This window comes from Xenopus laevis, chromosome 5L, assembly GCF_017654675.1.
Source record: "Xenopus laevis strain J_2021 chromosome 5L, Xenopus_laevis_v10.1, whole genome shotgun sequence".
Lineage (NCBI taxonomy): Eukaryota > Metazoa > Chordata > Amphibia > Anura > Pipidae > Xenopus > Xenopus laevis.
The window spans coordinates 50,805,941-50,827,889 of NC_054379.1; the positions used below are offsets into that span (position 1 = coordinate 50,805,941).

The window sequence follows — 21,949 nt, forward strand, 5'->3', positions numbered from 1 at the left end:
AATCGTTCGACTTCGATATTCGAAGTCGAAGCATTTTACTTCGATGGTCGAATATCGAGGGTTAATTAACCCTCGATATTCGACCCTAGGTAAATGTGCCCCTTAAACTCACAGAAATGTGTTCAAACTTTCATAACCTGGCAAATTTCACAAAATAGACATGGTAATTAGCGGGTGTGGCCAAAAATGGGCGTGGTCTAAAATTTAGCCGGAGACAGATCTTCACGCCTTTGGTTGGTACAGAAGCCCAGAACATGTGCAGCAATTCTACCGTACTTGTTAAGCTTTAGTTCTCCTTTGAGGGTAGGGGTGTATTTTTAATGATGCATTTTATAAATACATATAGTTTTTATTTTTGTATGTGAATCTCTGACTTTATCATTGAAGCTGAGTTGTTATTAATTCAAATCAGACACTGGTCTTGTGAGAGTTGGTAGAAAGTGGAAAGAGAATCGCACAGACACCAAATATGTTGCAGGTGGGGAGCGTCCCCTATTTTTTATTGTGACCACCTGTGCATCTTGTGAGAGTTGGAACACACCACTCAGTATAATGTTTATACTGCAGTTTCACATTAAAAGGTTTTTATTGTCAATTGTTCATTAACATATTTAACGAGGCTAGTCCTTTTACAAATATCTTGCGGGCCCACCAATGAGAGCTTTGCAAAGGGCCCAGCACTACCTTAAAGGGGTGGTTCACCTTTCAATAAACTTTTAGTAGGTTATTGAATGACCAGTTCTCCGCAACTTTACAATTGGTCTTCTTTATTTATTTTGTATAGTTTTTTTTATTTGCCTTCTTCTTCTGACTCTTTCCAGCTTTCAAAAGGGAATCATTGAAAGCATCTAAAAACAAATGCTCTGTAGGCTGCAATGCTACACATTTAGGGGCACATTTACTATTGGTCGAATATCGAAGAGTTAATTAATCCTCGATATTCGACCATCAAAGTTAAATCTTTCGACTTCGAATATCGAAGTCGAAGGATTTATCGCAATTCCTGCGATCGAACGATCTAAGCAAAAATCGTTCGATTAAATCGAATGATTTGAAGGATTTTAATCCATCGATCGAACGATTTTCCTTCGATCACAAATTGGTAGGAAAACCTATGGGAACCTTCCCCATAGGCTAACATTGGTGCTTGGTAGGTTTCAGGTGGCGAAGTAGGTGGTCGAAGTTTTTATTAAAGAGACAGTACTTTGACTATCAAATGGTTGAACGATTTTTAGTTCAAACCATTCGATTTGAAATGGAAGTCGTAGTCGAAGTAGCCAATTCGATGGTCGAAGTAGCCAAAAAAATACTTCGAAATTCGAAGTATTTTTCATTCTAATCCTTCACTCGAGCTAAGTAAATGTACCCCTTAATGTTATTGCTCATTTTTATTCCTCATCTTTCTACCCAAGCCCTCGCCTATTCAAATTCGAGCCTCTTATTCAAATCAATGGATGGTTGCTAGGGCATTTGTAGCTGCGGACTAGAAATCATCTCAACAGGAACATAAATAAAGACCAGCTGAAATGTTGAATGTTGAAATTTTGAAATCGAATGGAACATGATGTCGGTGCATAAGCATTTACTCTACCTGCTGTGTAACCGTCTGTGCACCCCTCTTTTTTATAAACCATGATTGTTTTTCCCCCATAATCATCAGGTATAATGTTGAATGTTTATTTTTTTACATGAAAAAATGGAGAGATAGAGAAAAACCTGCCCATTCTGAAGATCACAGCCAGGTGTTTTAATATCAAATCAGCCCCTAAGTAAATTTAGTGTGTGTGTGGCAAACAGAAATGGCAAAATTTAGTGCACAAGGAAACACAGTTCTTATCTCACAATGTTCTTGAAAATGCAAATCTGCGTAAAGTGCAGGTATGGGACCTGTTATCCAGAATGCTTGGGGACTGGGGTTTTCCAGATAAGGGGTATTTCTGTTATTTGGATCTCCATACCTTAAAGGGGTGGTTCACCTTCAAGTGAACTTTTAATATGTTATAGAATGGCCAGTTCTGGGCAATTAATAATTGGTCAATATTTTTTTTATGGTTTTTGAATTATTTGACACCTTCTTCTGACTCTACATCTTTTAAATGGGGGGGGGGGTCACTGACCCCATCTAAATACAAATGCTCTGTAAGGCTACAAATGTATTGTTATTGCTACTTTTTATTACTCATCTTTCTACTCAGGCCTCTCCTATTCATATTCCAATCTCTTATTCAAATCAATGCATGGTTGCTAAGGTAATTTGGACCCTAGCAACCAGATTGCTATAATTGAAAACTGGAGAGATGCTGAATAAAAAGCTAAATAAGTCATAAACCACAAATAATAAAAACCAAAACCGATTGCAAATTGACTCTGAATATCACTCTCTACATCATACTAAACGTTAATTTAAAGGTGAACCGCCCCTTTAAGTCTACTAAAAAATCATTTAAACATTAATTAAACCCAATAGGATTATTATGCCTCCAATAAGGATTAATTATATCTTAGTTTAGATCAAATACAAGGTACTGTTTTATTATTACAGATAAAAAGGAAATCATTTTTAAAAAATTTAATTATTTACTTACAATGGAATATAGGGGAAATGGCCTTCCCGTAAATCAGATCTTTATGGATAACAGGGTTTCTGGATAACAGATCCGATAAGTATAAATATCACAGAATACTCCAATGTTCTTTGCCTAATGCATATAAAACTATAAGATTAGTATAAGCAGTTAGCCTTTCACCCTGAGGTTATGTAAAACCTATTAAAATTTCACTACAGAAAAAAACTGCTGTATCATTCAGTCTTAGGAACACAGTGTAATTTTATGTTGTGGGAACATTTTGACTCATCTACGGAATGTATTTTAAAACTACTAGTTTCACAATCCCTTGTAATAGGTAATGGATTTCCTAAAATGGAAAACAATGTCCAGGGTGAAAGAATGAAGCTGGTATAGGCAAATTGGACAGGCCTGGGATGTTGGGGAAATTCCTGGTGATCCCTAAAGCCCCATGTCTAAATGTCCACCATTTAATTACAGCCAACCAGATGTCACTGGAAACCCGTGTTCTTAAAGGAGAACTAAACCCTAAGAATGAATATGGCTACAAATGGCATATTTTATAAACTGAATTTATTGCACCAGATTAAAGTTTCAGCTTGTCAATAAGCAGCAATGATCCAGGACTTCAAACTTGTCACAGGGGGGTCACCATCTTGAAAAGTGTCTGCGACACTCACATGCTCAGTGAGCTCTGAACAGCTGTTGAGAAGCTAAGCTTAGGGGTCGTTGCAAATTATCAAGCAGAAAATGAGGTTTGTCTGTAATATAAGATGATGCTAAATGGCTTATTATTATTATTATTACTACTATTATTATTATTATTATTATTATTAATAAATTCTGATGCTAGTTGCACTGGTTTCTGTACTGCCATGTAGTAATTATCTGTATTAATTAATTATCAGCCTTATATTGTGACATTTCTATTCTATGTGTACTGTATATTGTGAGTGGGTCCCTAAGCTCAGTAAGTGACGGCAGCACAGAGCACGTGCAGAGAATCAGCAAAGAAAAGAAAATGGGGAGCTACTGGGGCATCTTTGGAAGCACAGATCTTCCCTGCTAAAGGGCTGTGGTTGCCTTGGGCTGATACAGGAGCCAAAAACATAATGTACAACATTTCTAGCCTGCTTCTTTAGTTAGGTTTTAGTTCTCTCTTCAAATGCTCCATTCCTTACTGAAATCACATGTGCAGGGAATTGTGGGGTTTGGAGGATGCAGGCTAAGGACAGATGGCTGTTGATACAAAGTAATAGTAGTCAGCCAGTTCAGCAAAGTAGTCAGAGAGATCAGCAAGAGAGCAGGGGGCTAGGCTTAGGGAACTGTCAGAAACCATGAAAAGTCTGCACATTTCTTAAATGGTGTATATTGCAAAGTTGCTTGAAATTATGTTTACTTTTCAAAAAGTTATGTTTTTGTGGAGTTCCCCTTTAAATCTGTTAAAAAAGACCATCAAGTTCAACCGCTCCAAATGAAATTCAGCATCCATACATACTCACACTGACCCCTTCATACCCTCACATAAATTATATACTGTATACCCAGATCTACACTAACTATAGATTTTAGTATCACAATAGCCTTTGATATTATGCTTGTCCAAGAAATCATCCAAGCCATTCTTAAAGGCATTAACAGAATCAGCCATCACAACATCATCCAGCAGTGCATTCCACAACCTCACTGTCCTCACTTTAAAGAACCCCCTACATTGTTTTAAATGAAAGTTCTTCTAGTCTAAAGGGGTGGCCTCTGGTACGGTGATCCTCTTCATGGGTAAAATGGTCCCCTGCTATTTGTCGATAATGTCCTCTAATGTACTTGTAGCCTACCCAAGTGTATGACTTGATATAGTAGTGATATGATCGTGGTGACAACCCAAAGATTCCCAGTAAATACCAACACAAGCCGAAAGTGAACCCAGATTTATTATACTGGGCTGAAATGAATTGGTAATTAAATGCAGAAATAGAGATGGTCGAAAATAACATGCAATGCAATACAATTTATATCAGTTAGATCCACACTAGTATTTGATTATAGCAATAAAGGTAGCTAAGCATTTGACATGTAATATATGGATATTTGGGAGCTCCCCTAATGTCCTAACAGCCAGCAAAGTTGAGGCCCTTAAAGAAAAGTTAATTCCCAGGATCACTGAGCTTTGTATATTAGATTTAAGTGGGTACTGTCACTTTAAATGTAGTTATCCATGACTCTGTACTCCACTTTGTATTGGTCAGCAATGACTTTGTATTGGTGCAATGAGTGTCCTGTAGCAAATGGCACAGAATGTTCCTTCTGCAGAGTCTGTCTGAGGGGAACTATACAGTACAGTCAACCGCTGTGTTGTTTTTGCACAAACAAGCTATTGGTTACCTGTCTCTCAGTACTGCTGCACACTTACCACTGAGATGTGAGGCAGGAAAGTCTGATACTAATAAGGTCTCACTTCCAAACTATCATTAATGCACTGGAGGCTTGGATTGGATCTGGCTGGATTTCAGTCTGCTTCCCAAAATGTGCAGAAGGATCTCTGTAACCGATACCTCCCAACTGTCCCTCTTTTGACAGCTCAACCCACAGTCCCTCGTTTGTACTGGAAAGTCCCAATTTTCTCTGCACTGAACAGCCAGAAAAAAGAAACAATGTTTCTAACTTAATTGGCTGTTGGCAGAGAGCCCAGAACAGCCACAGCTGCAGATAGGATACTTTTGTAACAATTTTGAAATATGCAAATAATAATAGGTTTTGTAGAACACTAATATTTCACATTTACTTGGATCAAAATTCAATAAAACATATTTGTATTTTTTAAGGATAGACCACATAAAGTGTAAAAAAAAAAAAAAACACAGGCTTGGTAAAAGAAAAACTAACAGTAAATCAAAAATGAGTGTAGTATTTTATTTAGTATCTTTTGTTTGATTAACAAAAACATAGGGTGTGTTATTTCTGAATGAAATGAATCCCCAATACATTCAGTAATATTTGTTTTCTAAAGGAGTGAATCAAATGAACATTTTCTAATATTCACAGTATTTTTTATAGTTTAATTTCTCTCCCAGCTTAGTCCCTGCAAGATGCTGTTCGAACTTTGCATCAACGTCTTTGCTTTGTGCTTCAGTAAAAAGACTTTTCCAGTCACCTATTTCTCCTAGAAGAAAGAAACACAACAAAGTATTACGTTTTCAGGCTGATGCATTTACTTCTTTTTTTCTTCAAGTTGTTAATGCTTGGATTTTGTTTGGAAGATATAAATGATCACAGACCCCTGGTTTACTGTATTTTGTATCCAGTTAACCATGAAAGAGTTAAATGGGATTGTTCACCTTTGAATTCACTTTTAGTATGATGTAGAGAGTGAAAGTCTGAGACAATTTGCAATTGGTTTCCATTTTTTATTATTTGTGGTTTTTGACTTATTTGACTTTTATTCAGCAGCTCTCCAGTTTGCAATTTCAGCTATCTGGTTGCTAGGGTCCAATTTACCCTAGCAACCATGCATTGATTTGAATAAGAGGTTGGAATTTGAATAGGAGAGGCCTGAATAGAAAGATGAGCAATAAAAAGCCGCAACAACAATACATTTGTAGCCTTACTGAGGAGTTTTTATTCTACTAACAATGATTTGAACTGCTAAAAATGTTGCATGCAGGTGATATAGTAAGGTATTATGTTCTACTGTTAATATTATCCTAACTACGCACCTTTGCGGAAAAAAGTATTTCCAAGTTTTCCATGCGTGCCTTCTGAATTCTCTTTCATTGATTTAAAGGTAGTTTTGTTTTCAATTACTTTAAGTTGTTCCTCTGACAAGGAGAGTCCAAAGAAGTCAGATATTTTTTTCAGATACGTAGCATATTCCTTCAAGGAAACAACAATATGTAAATAAAAAAACAGAAGTTGTACTTACTGTATCTATGAAGGTTCTTGTGCAATAGAAAGCCAGAGACACACGTATTCTCAGCCTCAATGTTGCCTCTCATTGTGCTCCATCGATTAGTGACTTGTTAGTGACTTTTGAAGAGCAACATCAAGGTTAGAAATAAGGGGTCCTAGACAGTGAAGCAAGGTTAAGATGAAATAAATCAAGAATGTGTATGTCTGATAATCCTGGCACAGGAAGAGAGAACTAGTAGATCCCAAGGGGGTAGAAAAAGTGGTTTCCAAATTACTCCAGATTGAGATCTATATGTGTAAAATATCTGTAGAAGGCATTAGGGTCAAACTTACTAAAGGGCAAATTTTCGCCAGCGAAGGCTCTGCCACACTTCGCCAGTTGTAAATTCGGTACCACTACGCTAATTCACTAAATTAGTAGCTGAATGTTGGTGTAGTTTCACTTGCATTAATTCGTCGAGCATTTCATAGCGAACTTTTGCTAGCGTTCATTTCTGCCTAGCATAACTTCGTTAGTACTCTAGTACTCATATAGGTCGTATAGACGTCTTTATTAGTGATGGTGCAAATACTTGAAGTGGCCACTTATTATTACAAATGTCAAAGAAAGCATAATAAAGACAAAATAGATCCTCTAATGCCCTCCCTAGACATGAGCCCACCTTAAAACAAATGTGCCATGCCCTTCAAATTGGTTTAAAAAATTGTATCTTTAATAGATAGAACTTTTGAAGGCAATCCCTAGTTATAGGGTGCAAAAGTATACTCGCTACAATCTCTTTTGCTAGCGAAATGTCCTCTACTCCTGTTAAATAAATTAGCAATGTCACTACGGATGGGATTTCTGGCGAATTTTCGCTAGCGATGGCAACTTCGCTCTTTAGTAAATCTGCCCCTAGGAATTGGTTGCAATAGAAAAAAAAATCCACTAAATTGTGCTGACAGTAGAGATGCACTTTTTGGGATTGGCCGAATCCCCATATCCTTTGTGAAAAATTTGGCTGAATTCCTAACCAAATACAAATTTGGCATATGCAAATTAGTGTCAGGAAAGGGAAAAGTGGGGGAAAAAAAGTCATGTGATTTTGCTTTCCGTCCCTAATTCACATATGAAAATTAGGATTAGGTTAGGCCAAGCACAAGGATTTGGCCAAATCACGAATCGAATCCTGGATTCCCTCCCCACCCATAATTTGCATATACAAATTAGGATTTGGATTCGGTTCGGCCGGGCAGAAGGATTCGGCCGAATCCTACTGAAAAAGGTTGAATCTTGCCTGAATCCCGAACTGAATCCTGGATTCGGTTCATCCCTAAAGATAATACTAGTAGAACATATAAATGCAAGCCAACGGCAGAAGTGAAGGGGCCCTGCTTGTTAGATCTTCAGTCTAATTAGTATAGCAATATATTATTTGGAAGCTACAGCTGTGAGAATTATCAGATATTCATCTTTAAAAGGTAGTGTCTATGCAAATCACGCAGAAATCCACACTTACCAGTTTCATATCTTCAAATGTAATTGCCATAATATTTTCATCATCAATGTGCTCTCCCCATGCCACATTGTGATCAAAGAATGACCCATAGCATACTAAAATCAAATGAACAAAATATAGAGCACATAAATCATAACAAATAGACGAAGACTACAATAATTGTAAAAGCTTTTGCTTTTAGAATTATTGTATTTACAATTATATCTCAGGCAGAGGTATTTTTCAAAGAAAGCCGACATTCGTGGTGTTGATCACATTTCATTTAGTGGAGAATTACAGAAAATGGTCTTTCCCAAATGTAGGTCAGAATTTTATACCATACTGACCTTGTTTTACATATTTTATTCAGCAGAACAAACACTGCCTTTAAACTTGCCTTTAAAAGCATGAAGGGCAGATTTACTAAGCTCGAGTGAATAGTTTGAATAAAATATTAGAATTTTTGAATATTTGAGTTTCAAAGTATTTTTTTGGGTACTTCGACCATCGAATTGGTCAAATTCGATCGAATTTGATCAAATCGAATGATTCGTACGATTAGAAGTAAAAATCGTTCGACCATTTGATAATCGAAGTACTGTCTCTTTAAAAAAAACTTCGACTTCATACTTCGCCAGATTAAAGCTACCGAAGTCCAATGTTAGCTTATGGGAACCTTCCCCAGCACTTTTCTTTGTTTTTTTTGGTCAAATAAAAATCCTTCGATCGATCAAAATCGTTCGAAGCTTTAGCGCTAAAATCCTTCGAATTCGAAGGATTTTACTTCGAGGGTCGAATTTGAGGGTTTTTTAGCCCTTAAAAATTTGACCCTTGATAAATCTGCCCTGAAGTGTTACTTTCAGTATGTACAGGGTACTGGGGTATTTAATGCTCACTTTCCATGCTGCATAATTCTTTCCTTATTAGGATAAACGTGGATGCCATTCCCCCCACACTGTGCACTAGGTTATTAATTAGAAGAGGGGCCAGAGTGTGCTGGTGACTTATCTCGAAGCCACTTTCGATGCTGGTGCAAACAGACTGGGGAATGGATAACAAACACAGTTTCTTACGAGCGAGATAAAATGTACCAGTATTAGATAACATAAAATCCTACCTTTTCCATTTATGTAATCATCAAAAAACAAATCCCATGAGTCATAGCTGGGAAGTACTGGATTATTATTACAGAAGTGGAAGTAAGAGACCCCCGTGTCTTTAGGATTACGAAGGATCAACAAGATCTATTGAATGAGAAGCACACTTTTAATTTTTTTTAATGTAGCGACATTTGTACATTATTTCATCACAATGCCGTTGTTTACATTTTTCAATCGTATAATGAAATGAGAAATGCATATATCTCTGTTCTGTTACATATTTATAGCACAGGGCCAATAACTGTAAAGAGGCTTCTAATACAACAAGATAGCACATATCCACAGATCTTGTGATGTATGGCCAACATTTGTTTTGCACAATATTTGTTTTGAGAATAAACTGTGATTTATGTATACATGCACCTGACCTGTTGCCTCATGTTTTTCTACAGATTACAGGACTACAGCATGATAGTCCCAAACAATTGGCACAATAAAAAGTTCAAAATCTCTTGCATGTCTCCTTGTATGTTCTCCATCCAGCCCATGGGCCAAGTGAGCATACAACACTGGCTCATATATGACAGTGACAGTGAATACTGTGTATTTTTTTTCTGTCGATACATTATATATAGCAATAATAAATATTGATGCAAAACTTTTATATATTTTATTTATCTGATTTATCATGGCAGAGGTCTTCAATTAGATGTTGCTGATCTACAGCTCTTACCATCCTATGAGAGTACTTACAAAGTATGATCCCTGTGTTACCCAAATACTGGCTCCACAAGTCATACAGAATTAAACTGAAACTATGAAATATTCATTGTGCTTGTGTACGGAACTGAATGTGCCGTTTTCTAAAAAACAGGTTAGTGTTCACCGTAAATCTGATCCTGATTGACATGTTATCATTTGTTACTTTCTTTGGTGTACTTTTCTTTTTCTTTGGTGATCCATTCAAGCAACCAATTCAATGTTTCTTCAATATGTTTTAGTCACACAAAGGTCTTTTATAAACTTCCACTATATACTATCGCAGTATACATTCTGGGCTTATGAGCTCACCCTTTAGTAATTTTAAATACAGGGAGGCTTGGAAAAATGCTTTAATATATGAATACTACTCTACTATGCCTCTACTATTTATTTATGTGTGTTATAGTTTCCAACTATATGAAAGGGTTTCTTTGATCATTGTGTTCATAACATGATATTTGCTCATTTGAAAACAAAACTGTAGGTGTTTCCTCTGTACTCAATCACCTATTCAAGCAACACACAGAATCCCCTCTCACACACACCTATCTTCCAGTCACATATAGTAAATACTCATACATCTACTGTGAGACAAGAAATGTTCACAGAGACAAGAAATTCCCTTTTCTATTATACGTCATTTGTTTATTCATGGATGCATTAAAGCTTATATGCTTTGGTTCTTTAAGCTAAGGGTACACAGACCATAGGCTCCACTGCTTTCAGCCTGCATACTTTTGCAGGCTGAGAGGCAGATCTGCTCCATGCCCCTGCTGCATTCATCATAGCTGCTTTCTCTTGTATGTAGTCATACTCAATGGAGCAGAGGTTGGCCCGAATATGCTTCCTTTTGTGTATTTGGGCTGACCTCAGCTTCTTCTCTGCTGTGTGAGAGTGCATGCAGGCAGATCTTATTCAAATCAATCGAGATGGGGCACAAAAATACACAGGCTGATAGAAGCAGAGTCCATGTTCCATGTGCCCTTGGCCTTACTGAATTCCTCTAGATACGAACAATAAAATGTAACAGCTACGGCAGAGGAATCACAGTTGGCTACTTGAATGTTTATGTGGTTGACAAACAAGGTTTATTAAGAGAACTAAAAGCTAATCATATTGGTATCTGTTATAGGGGGAGCATAACATTATTTGGTAGATGATAAAAACAAAAAATATATATAAGCTTATACAGGTATGGTACCTGTTATTCAGAATGCTCTGGGACCTGGGGTTTTTCAGATAAGAGATCTTTCCATAATTTGGATCTTCATACCTTTGGGGGCCCATTTACTTAGTTCGAGTGAAGGAATAGAATAAAAAAAACTTTGAATTTCGAATGATTTTTTTGGCTACTTAGACCATCGAATTGGCTACTTCGACCTTTGACTATGACTTGAACGATTCGAACTAAAAATCGTTTGACTATTCGACCATTCAATATTCGAAGTACTGTCTCTTTAAAAAAAAAACTTCGACCCCCTACTTCGCCACCTAAACCCTACTGAGGCCAATGTTAGCCTATGGGGAAGGTCCCCATAGGCTTCCTAACAATTTTATGATCAAAGGAAAATCTTTAGATCGATGGATTAAAATCCTTCGAATCATTCGATTCGAGCGATTTTTCTTTCGATCGTACAATTAACGGTTAATTAACCCTTGATATTCGACCCTATGTAAATTTGCCCCTAAGTCTACTAGAAAATTGTGCAAACATTAAATAAACCCAATACGCTGGTTTTGCTTCCAATAAGGATTAATTATATCTTAGTTAGGATCAAGTACAAGGCACTGTTTTATTATTAAAGGGAAAAGGGAAATTATTTTTAAAGTTTGGAATATTTGGGCGAAATGGAGTGTATGGGAGATGGCCTTTCCGTAATTTGGAGCTTTTTGGATAAAGGGATTCCGGATAACTGATCACATACCTGTATGTGGATATATGCTTTTATGTTTGAAACAAGGGCAAAACAATTATTCAGTTTTAAAGTATTTAGTGTGTATTATACAGTTTGATTAGTGGTGTAGTGCTATTGAAAATGAGGTGAGTTGGTACTACAAGTGACAAATCTATCTTTTGGCTGTAACATTTGAACAAAACAGTGGTTAGGCACAGAGCTGGCCTACTGATGCTACACCTGGTGTCAGATTATTCATCTATTGCAGGGATGAACCATTCTCCCAGGTACAAATTAACCACCCTTAATTTAATAACAGTATATTGTGTATAGATTGTGTTTGCTAGTTGAATAACTGCATTATAGGCAAAACTGGGAATTAAAATAGACGAGTGAGGGGACCAAACAAGATACTAAAACAATAAATGGGCAGGGGGAGATCTAAAGCAGTTACAGATCATTATTGGGCCTATCTGCGTGGTAACCTGGGCCCAGGTGCATAAAGGTTACAGCCCAGGGCCCCACCAAGGAATAATAATTACCTTTACTTTCTTTTCCAAAAAAGACTTGGGGATGTCCTTATAATTCAAATGTGTTGCAAACACTCTTGGGGACGATGCTTCTTTCAGAATCTGATAATGTTAAATGTACAGGTATAATATATTAATGGAGAGATTGAAATGATCCTGCAGAGTATCTTATAGTCATACAATGGCTTTTGTGAATTAAGCTCATGCCATGTCTGCTAAAGAATTCTCTTCCTGTCACCTTTTTATTTTCTTTAACAAACATTTCAAAGTTTAGCCTTAGGGTGGTGGCACACGCTAAGATTCCGGGGAGATTAGTCGTCCATCGACAAATCTCCTCTTCTTCGGCGACTAATCTCCCTGAAATGTTTTCTCGTGACGTGAGGCAACCTTGGGCGACTTTGGAAAACTAAGCAATCCGAGTGCCATCCCGCCGGCTGGAATGCGACTGTGAAGGTATTTCGGGGAGATTAGTCAGATTAGACTATTCTGCCCGGAATTTTAGCGTGTGCCACCACCCTTTAAAAAGTAGCCTTACAAGGTAGATAGACTACCAGTACACAGATTATGCAGAGTGATTATATTGTGGATCTTTTTACATAGATGAGCCTAAACGAACTAACAACATAAGGGCATGGCTTTTAAATGCATTCCCTCCAGAGATATCTAATATGCTTCATTTCTCAGCCTAAGTGGGGTTGTACTTAAAGGGGTTCTAAACCTGAAAATATAATTGATGTGAACTTTTTCACAGTGCATATCTGAACACTTTTGCAATGTACATTTGTTTCCAATTGTTGTTGTTTTGGGAAAAACACAACTTGACCTTTGATAAATAAAATAACCCCCCTAATATAGGTATGGGACTTGTTATCCAGAAAGATTGGGACCTGGGGTTTTCCAGATAAGGTATCTTTCTGTTATTTGGATATCCATGTGCTAAAAATAGATAAACCTGATTTTTTTGCCTATAATAAGGATTAATTAGATCTTAGTTAGGAATAAATAAAAGGCACAGTGTTATTATTACAGAGAAAAAAAAGAAAAGCATATCATATATCAAAATTTGAATTATTTGAGTCAATAGGAGATCCTATAATTTGAAGATTTCTGGATAATGTGTTTCTGGATAACGGAACCTACACAATTTCAAGGTTTTTTGCTCAACTAAGATACACTCCCAGTCATCACGATCACCTCTCCTGCCCATCACCCCACACTCTTCACCTCACTGTGGCAGGGCAATCAGGACTGGGGGCTTGCCTAGGGCACTCCTTAGCTTTGGTCTGGCGCGAATATATTACTTTCTGTATTTTACTGACCTGAACTTTTTCCGGTTTTCCAAATTCAATTATAGCTTGGTCTATAGTAGGCTCTTTACCATTGATGAAGAACAACATTTCATGCAGTATACCTATTACCCAATTTGTCCCTAAAACAAAAAATATAACATGCAGAAGGCATCAATACATATATTTAAAAGTATTCTGATTTAATACATTAGTCATAGAAAAGACAGTTGCTACTCGCCAATTTTGCATTTTCCCAAAATCCCTCCGTAAATACTGGAAGTAACACCTTTGCATGGCAAGTGTAAGTTTCCAGGCCTGTCTTGTGTTCTTTGCAGTTGTATACAACTAGGTTCAAGTCTAACTTTGTGGTTTGTTTTTTGATTTGTGCAGTTTAGCATGAGATATGTGCGTTCCTAAAGGAGCTCTTACACACTTACCACATTTTGGATATGTTACAATCAGCAAATCATCCTCTCTGGCTTCAAAGGATTCCAGAGCTTGAAAGGTCTGCTCACTGCAAATACAGCTGGGGTAGGAAATGCCCTTATAAATCATTAACAACTCTTCTCGTGTTTTGCTCTTAGCTTCCGCTTGGACTCTCTTCATTTCTTCCAGGAATCTCTCCTGACCTGATTTGCTTTCCTCTGTGGCAGACATTTTCTGTATCGGGAAATGAGCCAAGTCACACAGTTGCTTCTTTTGTAAGTGCAAGCAAGGGGTGTGTTTGTCTCCAAATCTCATATTACATAAGGGCAGGGTCCTTCTGCACAATTCACAGATTTCTTTCGTGTTTATTATGTGTATTATAAAGCTTAACTAAAAAAAAAAGCATCTCTCTTTGTACAGGTATAGGCCCGGGACCTGGGGTTTTCCAAATAAGGGATCTTTCCATAATGTGAATCACCATGCCTTAAGTAATTTAAAACATTAAATAAACCCCATAGGATTGCTTTGCCTACAGTAAGAATTTATTATATCTTAGATCAAGTACAAGGTACTGTTTTATTATTACAGAGAAAAAGGAAATCATTTTTTTTATTTGAATTATTCGATTATAATGGACTCTATGGGAGATAGCCTTCCCATAACTTTAAGCTTTCTGGATAATGGGTTTATGGATAATGGATCTTATAACTGTGCGTACTCCAATTTGCATCATGTTCAGGGACGATCCTGCCCAATTTGCCGCCTGAGGCGGCCTTAGTTTTTGTTGCCCCCTCCCACCTCCCCACGGCACTCACCTTGAGCGCCGGACGGGGTTGGGGGGTCCACATCGCTAATGCAGAGAGCGCAATTGTGCTCTCTGCACTAGAAGAGCCGAATTTTCAGGTTGAAAACCGGAAATTTGGCTCTTACTTACCAGGAGCGGCATTTTTTCCGCCACTGGCAACCAGGGGGTGCTGCCTCCTGAGGCGAGTGCCTCAACTCGCCTCATTGGTGGATAGGGTTGCCACCTTTTTGAAAAATCTTTACCGGCCAGGGAAGGGGGCGGATCCACGAGGTGGAGGATCATTCTAAAAATGGGCAGGGTGTGATGTCACGGAGCAGCATAGCGCTGTCATGGGGGGCGTGGCCATGACATCAAGGGGTGGGCTGTAGAGGGAAGAAAAGGGTGGGCTGAGGGTGCATCGAGGGAGGCCGGGAGCAGTTTGAATGGTGATCACACATTTACCGGCAGCTACATTGCAGGTAATACCGGCCCCGGCCTGGGCTGGTATTTTACTGGCTAGGCCGGTGAAAATACCGGCCAGGTGGCAACCTTATTGGCGGAGCGCCCCTGATCATGTTTAATTGGAAAGTTTATTTCAGATTTTCTGTGTGAAATTCAGGATCTTTATGTACCCGAGATTACCAAAAATGCCAAAGCACAGATTTGAAATAGTAGTACAGGCCATCCTGTAATTCAGAGATTTCTGTATAATGGGTTTCTGGATAATGGATCCCATATCTGTAATACTGTCAAGTCAATACAGCACTTAGTACAGGTAAAGTTACTTTAATTGTAAGTGCATTGTAACGGTTACAGGCAATTTTACCAGGCAATAGGGTGAAAAAATAATGCTCCCCAAAAAATACACAACAGCCAACACAACTATTGGGTTTTGGGTACAATCAGTTTTCTAGTGAATTGTTCTTTCAACCTTTATTAAAGAAAACTATACCCAAACAATGTAGGTCTCTATAAAAATATATTGCATAAAACAACTCATATGTAAAACCCTTCTTCATGTAAATAAACCATTTTCATAATAATATACTTTTTTAGTAGTATGTGCCAGTGGGTAATCATAAATTGCCATTTTAAAAAATAAGGGCCACCCCCTGGGATTGTATGATTCACGGTGCACACAAACACACCAAATAAACCATACATGTTAGGTCACATGAGCCAATTAACAGACGGAGTTCTGTATTTTGCTTCCTCACTTCTTCCTGTTACAGGTAGAGTTGTAGTATTTCTGGTCAGGTGATCTCTGAGGCAGCACACAGACCATCACAACATGATGGTTCAAGGCAAGAGATGTAAATGGGCAGTTTTTACTTAAATATATATTCCAGTTTGGTAAGATTCTTTAATATGCCACTTAATTTGATATAAACTATCTGTTGCTTAAGTATTCATTTTGGATTTTTGCTTTTACTACTATATGTTAATCTATACCGATAATGGATCTTATCTATTTTCCTGTCAGGTATTTCCAAATTCCTTTGTTTGTTTATTTTATTTTATTCTATTTTATTTGTTATGAAAAACTAAATAAAAACATATTTTTTTTAAAAAAAGTATTCATTTTGGGGATATAGTTTTCCTTTAAATATGCCCCAAACTGCAGCATCTGCACAAACATTTTCAAAGACAAAATTACTTTATACCTAAAGCTGTCAGCAGAGCCGGGCCGCGCTGGCCAGGCGCCCTAGGCAAGCCCGCTAGTCGTGGTGCCGGCTTAGCGTGTGCATGCACGAATGGCCGCTCGCGTGCGCATGCGTGAATTGCTGCTCGCACGTGCGCATGCGCTGATTAGAGTTCTTGCGCATGCGCACAAGCGCAAAAAATGCTAAAATACCACAGATAGTCGGGCAAAGAAGGGAACCGGACTAGAGTTAGGTGACAGAGGAGGTACGTGCCTGGCGCCCCCCAGCTTTGCACCCTAGGCACGTGCCTACTCTGCCTACCCCTAGTTCTGGCCCTGGCTGTCAGTGTAATCCATTTATTTTCATGCTGTCATTTCTCTGGCTTTCCTTCTTCCAAAGCCTTAACATGATTCACTTTTCACTCTGCATCAGCAGAGAAAGGAAAAGGAAGAACAAAACCATACAATATAGTATCTAATGACTTTATTTATCTTCGCATGAAGTTAGTTTTTCCCTTTATCTTTAAAAAACATGTTTTGGTACAACTAGATCTATATTTAAATAGTTTATTCCAATACATTTAGTTTTACAAAAACATGTTTATTTTAACACTCTGGATGTGTGAACTTTTCTCTATGCATATATATGTACATGTATAGGATCCATTATCTGGAAGCCCGTTATCCAGAACGGCCATTTCCCGTAGACTCCATTTTAATCATATTCACATTTTTAAAAATGATTTCCCTTTTCTCTGTAATAAATACAGTAACTTGCAAAACAATTATACTGGGTTAATTTAATGTTTAAATGACTTTTAGCAGACCAATTATGGAGATCAAAATTACGGAAAGATCACTTATCCGGAAAATCCCAGGTCATGAGCATTCTGGATAACAGGTCCCATATCTTTACATAGTGCAACTTGCATTCAGCACTGTATATTATATACATTCCATTAAAGAGTAAGGAATTTTACTGTAGGGTGGAAGAGAAAAAGGCTCAAACATTGACAGAGAGCCATTATAAAGACATTAAATATGGAGGAAAGGTGGGAATAAAAGTGGTTGTCAGTATTTCATTTGAAATCACGTAATGTAATCACAAGGCTGACTGTGGCAAGAGAAAAAAAAGTCAGGATTCAAAGTCGCAGAGGAATGTAGTAGAGGAAGTGGTTGTGCTGTCACACACAGAGAGTGAAACTGTAAGCTCTTTCTAAGAAGAGAGTGTGAAGGAGGGAGGAACAGGGGCACACATGCACGTTTAATCAGTATGTATAAGACAGAGAGAGAGAGAGAGAGAGAGAGAGAGAGAGAGAGAGAGAGAGAGAGAGAGAGAGAGAGAGAGAGAGAGGCTACAATGAGGGAAAGCAGGAGCCAGGTTCAGTTAGGACAAAAACATTAAATGACTTGAATAAAACAAGTTATGAACCTGTGGAATTATTAGTTACAGAATGGGTACTGTGACAGGCAGAAGAAAAAGATAGGAAGAGTCGAAAACTGAATACAGTTAGGCAGGGCAACGTTTTGAAAGGGTTAAGGCAAAGTATTTGGAGGGAGAAAGAACATGGCAAGTACCAGTATTTGCAGAAATATTACAAGAGAAAGGGAGAGAATGTGACAGAAGGTTGTGCTTTCATAAGGATGTAGTGAGAAGTGATAGTGTAGAGAAACAGGAATTTGTAGATGGAAGCAGTAGTAAAAATCTTTGAACAGAACAATGACTGTCAAATGGAGGGTTAAACATATAAACTGCCTTTAGTAGCAGATAAGTAGAATAAACAAAACTAATATTGATATTGCGACAAACAGCTACATTTAGTCTGTATAAGGAGTTTAAACGTTCATCAATCTAAAATGTAGCCAAGTTTCTAAATTGCAACTTTTATAGTTGAACTGTTCATTGAACTCTTCTTGTTCAGTTGTGAATCATTCCCCTGGGACTGTTACCCAATAAAGTGTCTAGGATAAAGATAAGGATAGGGTTCGACTGGGATGTCGGGGCCCATCGGGACTGTGACTTGAAAGGCCCTCCATACGAACTGAAGGGTCCCCCTCCTGGCCTGGTTAAAGAACAGGGTTGGACTGGGCCAGCGGAACACCAGGAGAAAACTAGATGGACCCTGGCTTTCATGGGCCTCTGCCGATCCAGGCCAGCTCCCCTGCCTGTGTCGTTGCGTCAAAGATTAGAGGTTAGGAACTGAAGTTACCGGAAGCAGCGGGGGAGAGTGTATATGTCAGGAGGGGCCCTGGGAATTGTGAGGAGGGTCCTTCAAGTCACAACCCCAGTGGGCCACCACTGCCTCAGTCCAACATGGATATGGAACAGAGCTGGAACACTTCTGGGTACAGAAATTAGAAGTGAGTGAAGTAGGGTTGCCATCTTTTCCCATCCCCCCAATGTCATAGTGGGAGTGGCTGTGACAAAGTGGGGCAATGACATGAAGAGGCGGAACAATGGCGTAGTGGGGCGGGGTGATGACGTGGCGATCAGCGGTTATCAATCTAGCGCTTATTCCTAGTTTGGAAAACCGGGCAGGCAGTTTTGACCCGGGTAGCCCTTCTGAAAACAAGGTTGTCCGGATCTAAACCAAACGCATGGCAACCCTAGAGTTAATACCTACTGAAGTGTTCTCCCATCTGTGTCACAGAGATGTGCCGGGATGAAGATAGCAACGGAGAAGATTATGTGGGGGCATTACATTTTGAAGTTCCAAGAGTACAGGAAAGATGATAATGAAAAATACAAGGCAGAAAAATAATTATGAAAACTAAGTGTACAGGTTAATAAAATAAAGCAACTCAATTACTAATAAGTATCCACAAATACACCCTGTAAGGCCACAAAATAAACGGGACAGCAAAATTACATGCAAATAAATCTCTAATTTCATTGTCCCTCTCTCCCTCTTACTCATATCCCCTGATCCACAGGCCCCACCATTGTCAATTTTTATCCTCTCACCTACACTGCTTTCCTTTCTTAATATTCCTTCATATTTTTACTTCAGATCTCTTCATGCCCCCCTTGGCTACTTCATATTACTTTAACTGCCTCCACATCTCCCATTGTAGGCCTCCATTCCCAGTCCTCTTCTTATTCACTTGCCCCCAGTCCTTTTCTGCTACCTTTATAACATCTGTGCTCTTCTTCTCAGTTAACATTACCTTACACCCAGCCATGTTCTTACTTACATTTATATTCCTTTAGTCCAGCATCAGACTGGGCCAACCCAGTACCCCTGCCTGCTCAAGACTGGGTCAGAGGGATCCATTTGTGGCAGCAGGCCCGGACTGGCAATCTTTGGGTTCTGGCAAATACCAGAGGGGCTGCTATCAGGTCCCATAGAAAGTCAGTAATTAGTGGGCTGGTGGGGGCTGTTTGGTCCTCTGTGTACCTGAAATGCCAGGGCCTATTTTAATTCTCAGTCCGGACCTGTGTGGCAGCTGCCAGGCCTGGACTGGGAGTCAAAATAGGCCCTGTCATTCCAAGTACACAGAGGCCCAAACAGCCTCCTACCAGCCCAAACAGACCCCTACCAGCCCACTTTATGGTAACTTTCTATGGAGCCATACAGCAGCCCCTCTGGCATTTGCCAGAACCCACAGATTGCCAGTCTGGGCCTGGCAGCTGCAGTGGGGCGGCAGGTCAGGCTGCAGGGAGGACCTTGATATGTTGGCCCCCAGTGGGCTCAGGACACCCCAGTCTGACACTGTTTTACTCCCACTTCAACCTATAACTTTATATTCCCATTATCCCAGTCCCATTGTCTTACTTCAGTCCCGTCCTCCACTCTTCATAGCTCTATATCCCCCATCCCCTCCTCCTCTCTCCATATCTCTATACCCCCCATCCCCAACTTCTCTCTTCTTCCCAGTCCCCAACTCCTCTCTTCATTTCGTTATACCTCCACCCCAGTCTCCTCCTCTCATCCCTTTCTTTCTACCAAATTTAGAATCTGGCACGCAGGAAACATTTTGCCAAGGGTGAAAATACCCACTGGTACTGGTATTCTGGTAACCTTAAAAGGAGAATTCAAACGTTAACTAAAAAAACCCTACCCCCTACCCCCCCCCAGCCTAGCTGCCCCCTGGGGAAATGCCCCTAACTTTTTACTTACCCCTCCATGCAGATGCAGGGATCGCAGTTCACGGCAGCCATCTTCCAGGTCTTTGGTAATCTAAGACTGAGACCAAAGAAGCGCATGTGCAGTTGGAGCAATTTAGCCAGTTTGTGACAACTGCGCATGCGCCGAAATGGACAGAAATTGTTGAAACGCTGGAAGAAGACACACTTAATAAATGTAATCTTAAGTACCTTTAGATCCAGAATAATATGTAGCAATTTCAAGTAGTGGGATGGTAGTTTCCTGGATGTAGAGCACCGGATATGCTTCCAGATACCCCAGGCTGAGGCACACGCAGTTCAATGCAGTATAATTGACTCTTAGCCAGTTAATTTAAGGCTTTTACAGAGATGACAGAGCCTTGTCTGTCTCTACCTAATACTTGTGTGACGTCCCTTTGTAACATAAGTAGAGGGTTTAATACCCCCCTACAAAATCAAACACACAAGCTTTTTAAAAAATACTCAGTTTTTCCCTTGCACAGCTGCAGCCTATAAACACCTTTCAGCTCCCTGGATGGGAAACAAGTGCACCCGGAGTGGCCAACTGGAATGGACTCTCATCCATTAACTCAAGGGACTTTGTAAGCCATATTTTACCTCAGCTGAAAAATAGGAAAATAAAACAATTTTTATTTTTCTCCAGTGCAAAACCGACGTTTGTTACCAGGCATATGACAAGAATTTGGGTGATAGATAAACCCCATCAAACTATTTCCTAGTGGAAATTTTAGGTGACTTCTAATATGTAACTTCTTATTTTATAACATGGGGTAGATTGCTATTTATAATACAAAAGTTTCAGGCAGTAATAGCTTAGATATTATTTTTGTCCAAGAAATGATCCAAGCCACTCCTAAAGGCATTAATAAAATCTGCATCAGCAATCATGCTGACAGCGCATTCCACAACCTTATTGCCCTCACCATGAAGAACCACCTACACTTCTTCAGTTCTGCTCCTTCTCCTAAAGGGGCGGTCTCTGGTATGTTGATTTTGGGGGCTTTCCACAGTCGATGTTGGCCTGTCCTGCTCTATCTAAAAGAGGCTTGGAGGGTATATGTGATCTGCTTCAATCTGCCTTGTATCTGGCGGTCCGAACTGAGAATTAAAACAGGCCCTGGCATTTCAGGTACACAGAGGCCCAATCAGCCCACATAGAGGCCCAAACAGCCCCCACCAGCCCACTAAATAGTGACTTTCTATGAGACCTTATAGCAGCCCCTCTGGCATTTGCCAGAACCCACAGATTGCTAGTCCGGGCCTGTCTGTCTGTTTTCTGTATGTACCTCCTTTTTATTGTTAACACAGACATGTGTGCAGTCTTAAAGGCCTCCAAATCACAACTCACTGTTGTCTTTATATAAACACATACAAATGCATACAAGGTCACAATATTCTCTACTGTTCTCTACTAAAGTTTGTGCTTTGGAATGTATGGCAG

At 39.1% G+C, this 21,949-nt stretch overlaps 1 protein-coding gene across 1 annotated transcript; it reads right to left on the reverse strand.

Moving 5' to 3' along the window:
• Positions 1-5,463: 5,463 nt before the first annotated feature.
• On the reverse strand, positions 5,464-20,876 carry sult6b1.1.L (sulfotransferase family 6B member 1 gene 1 L homeolog). Its single transcript, NM_001095603.1, is given in 8 exon segments — positions 5,464-5,727; positions 6,281-6,437; positions 7,973-8,067; positions 9,069-9,195; positions 12,251-12,340; positions 13,558-13,667; positions 13,965-14,187; positions 20,698-20,876. Coding segments are annotated over 7 exon segments (879 nt in total). The 5' UTR covers positions 14,134-14,187; positions 20,698-20,876; the 3' UTR covers positions 5,464-5,596.
• Between the last annotated feature and the right edge of the window lie 1,073 nt (positions 20,877-21,949).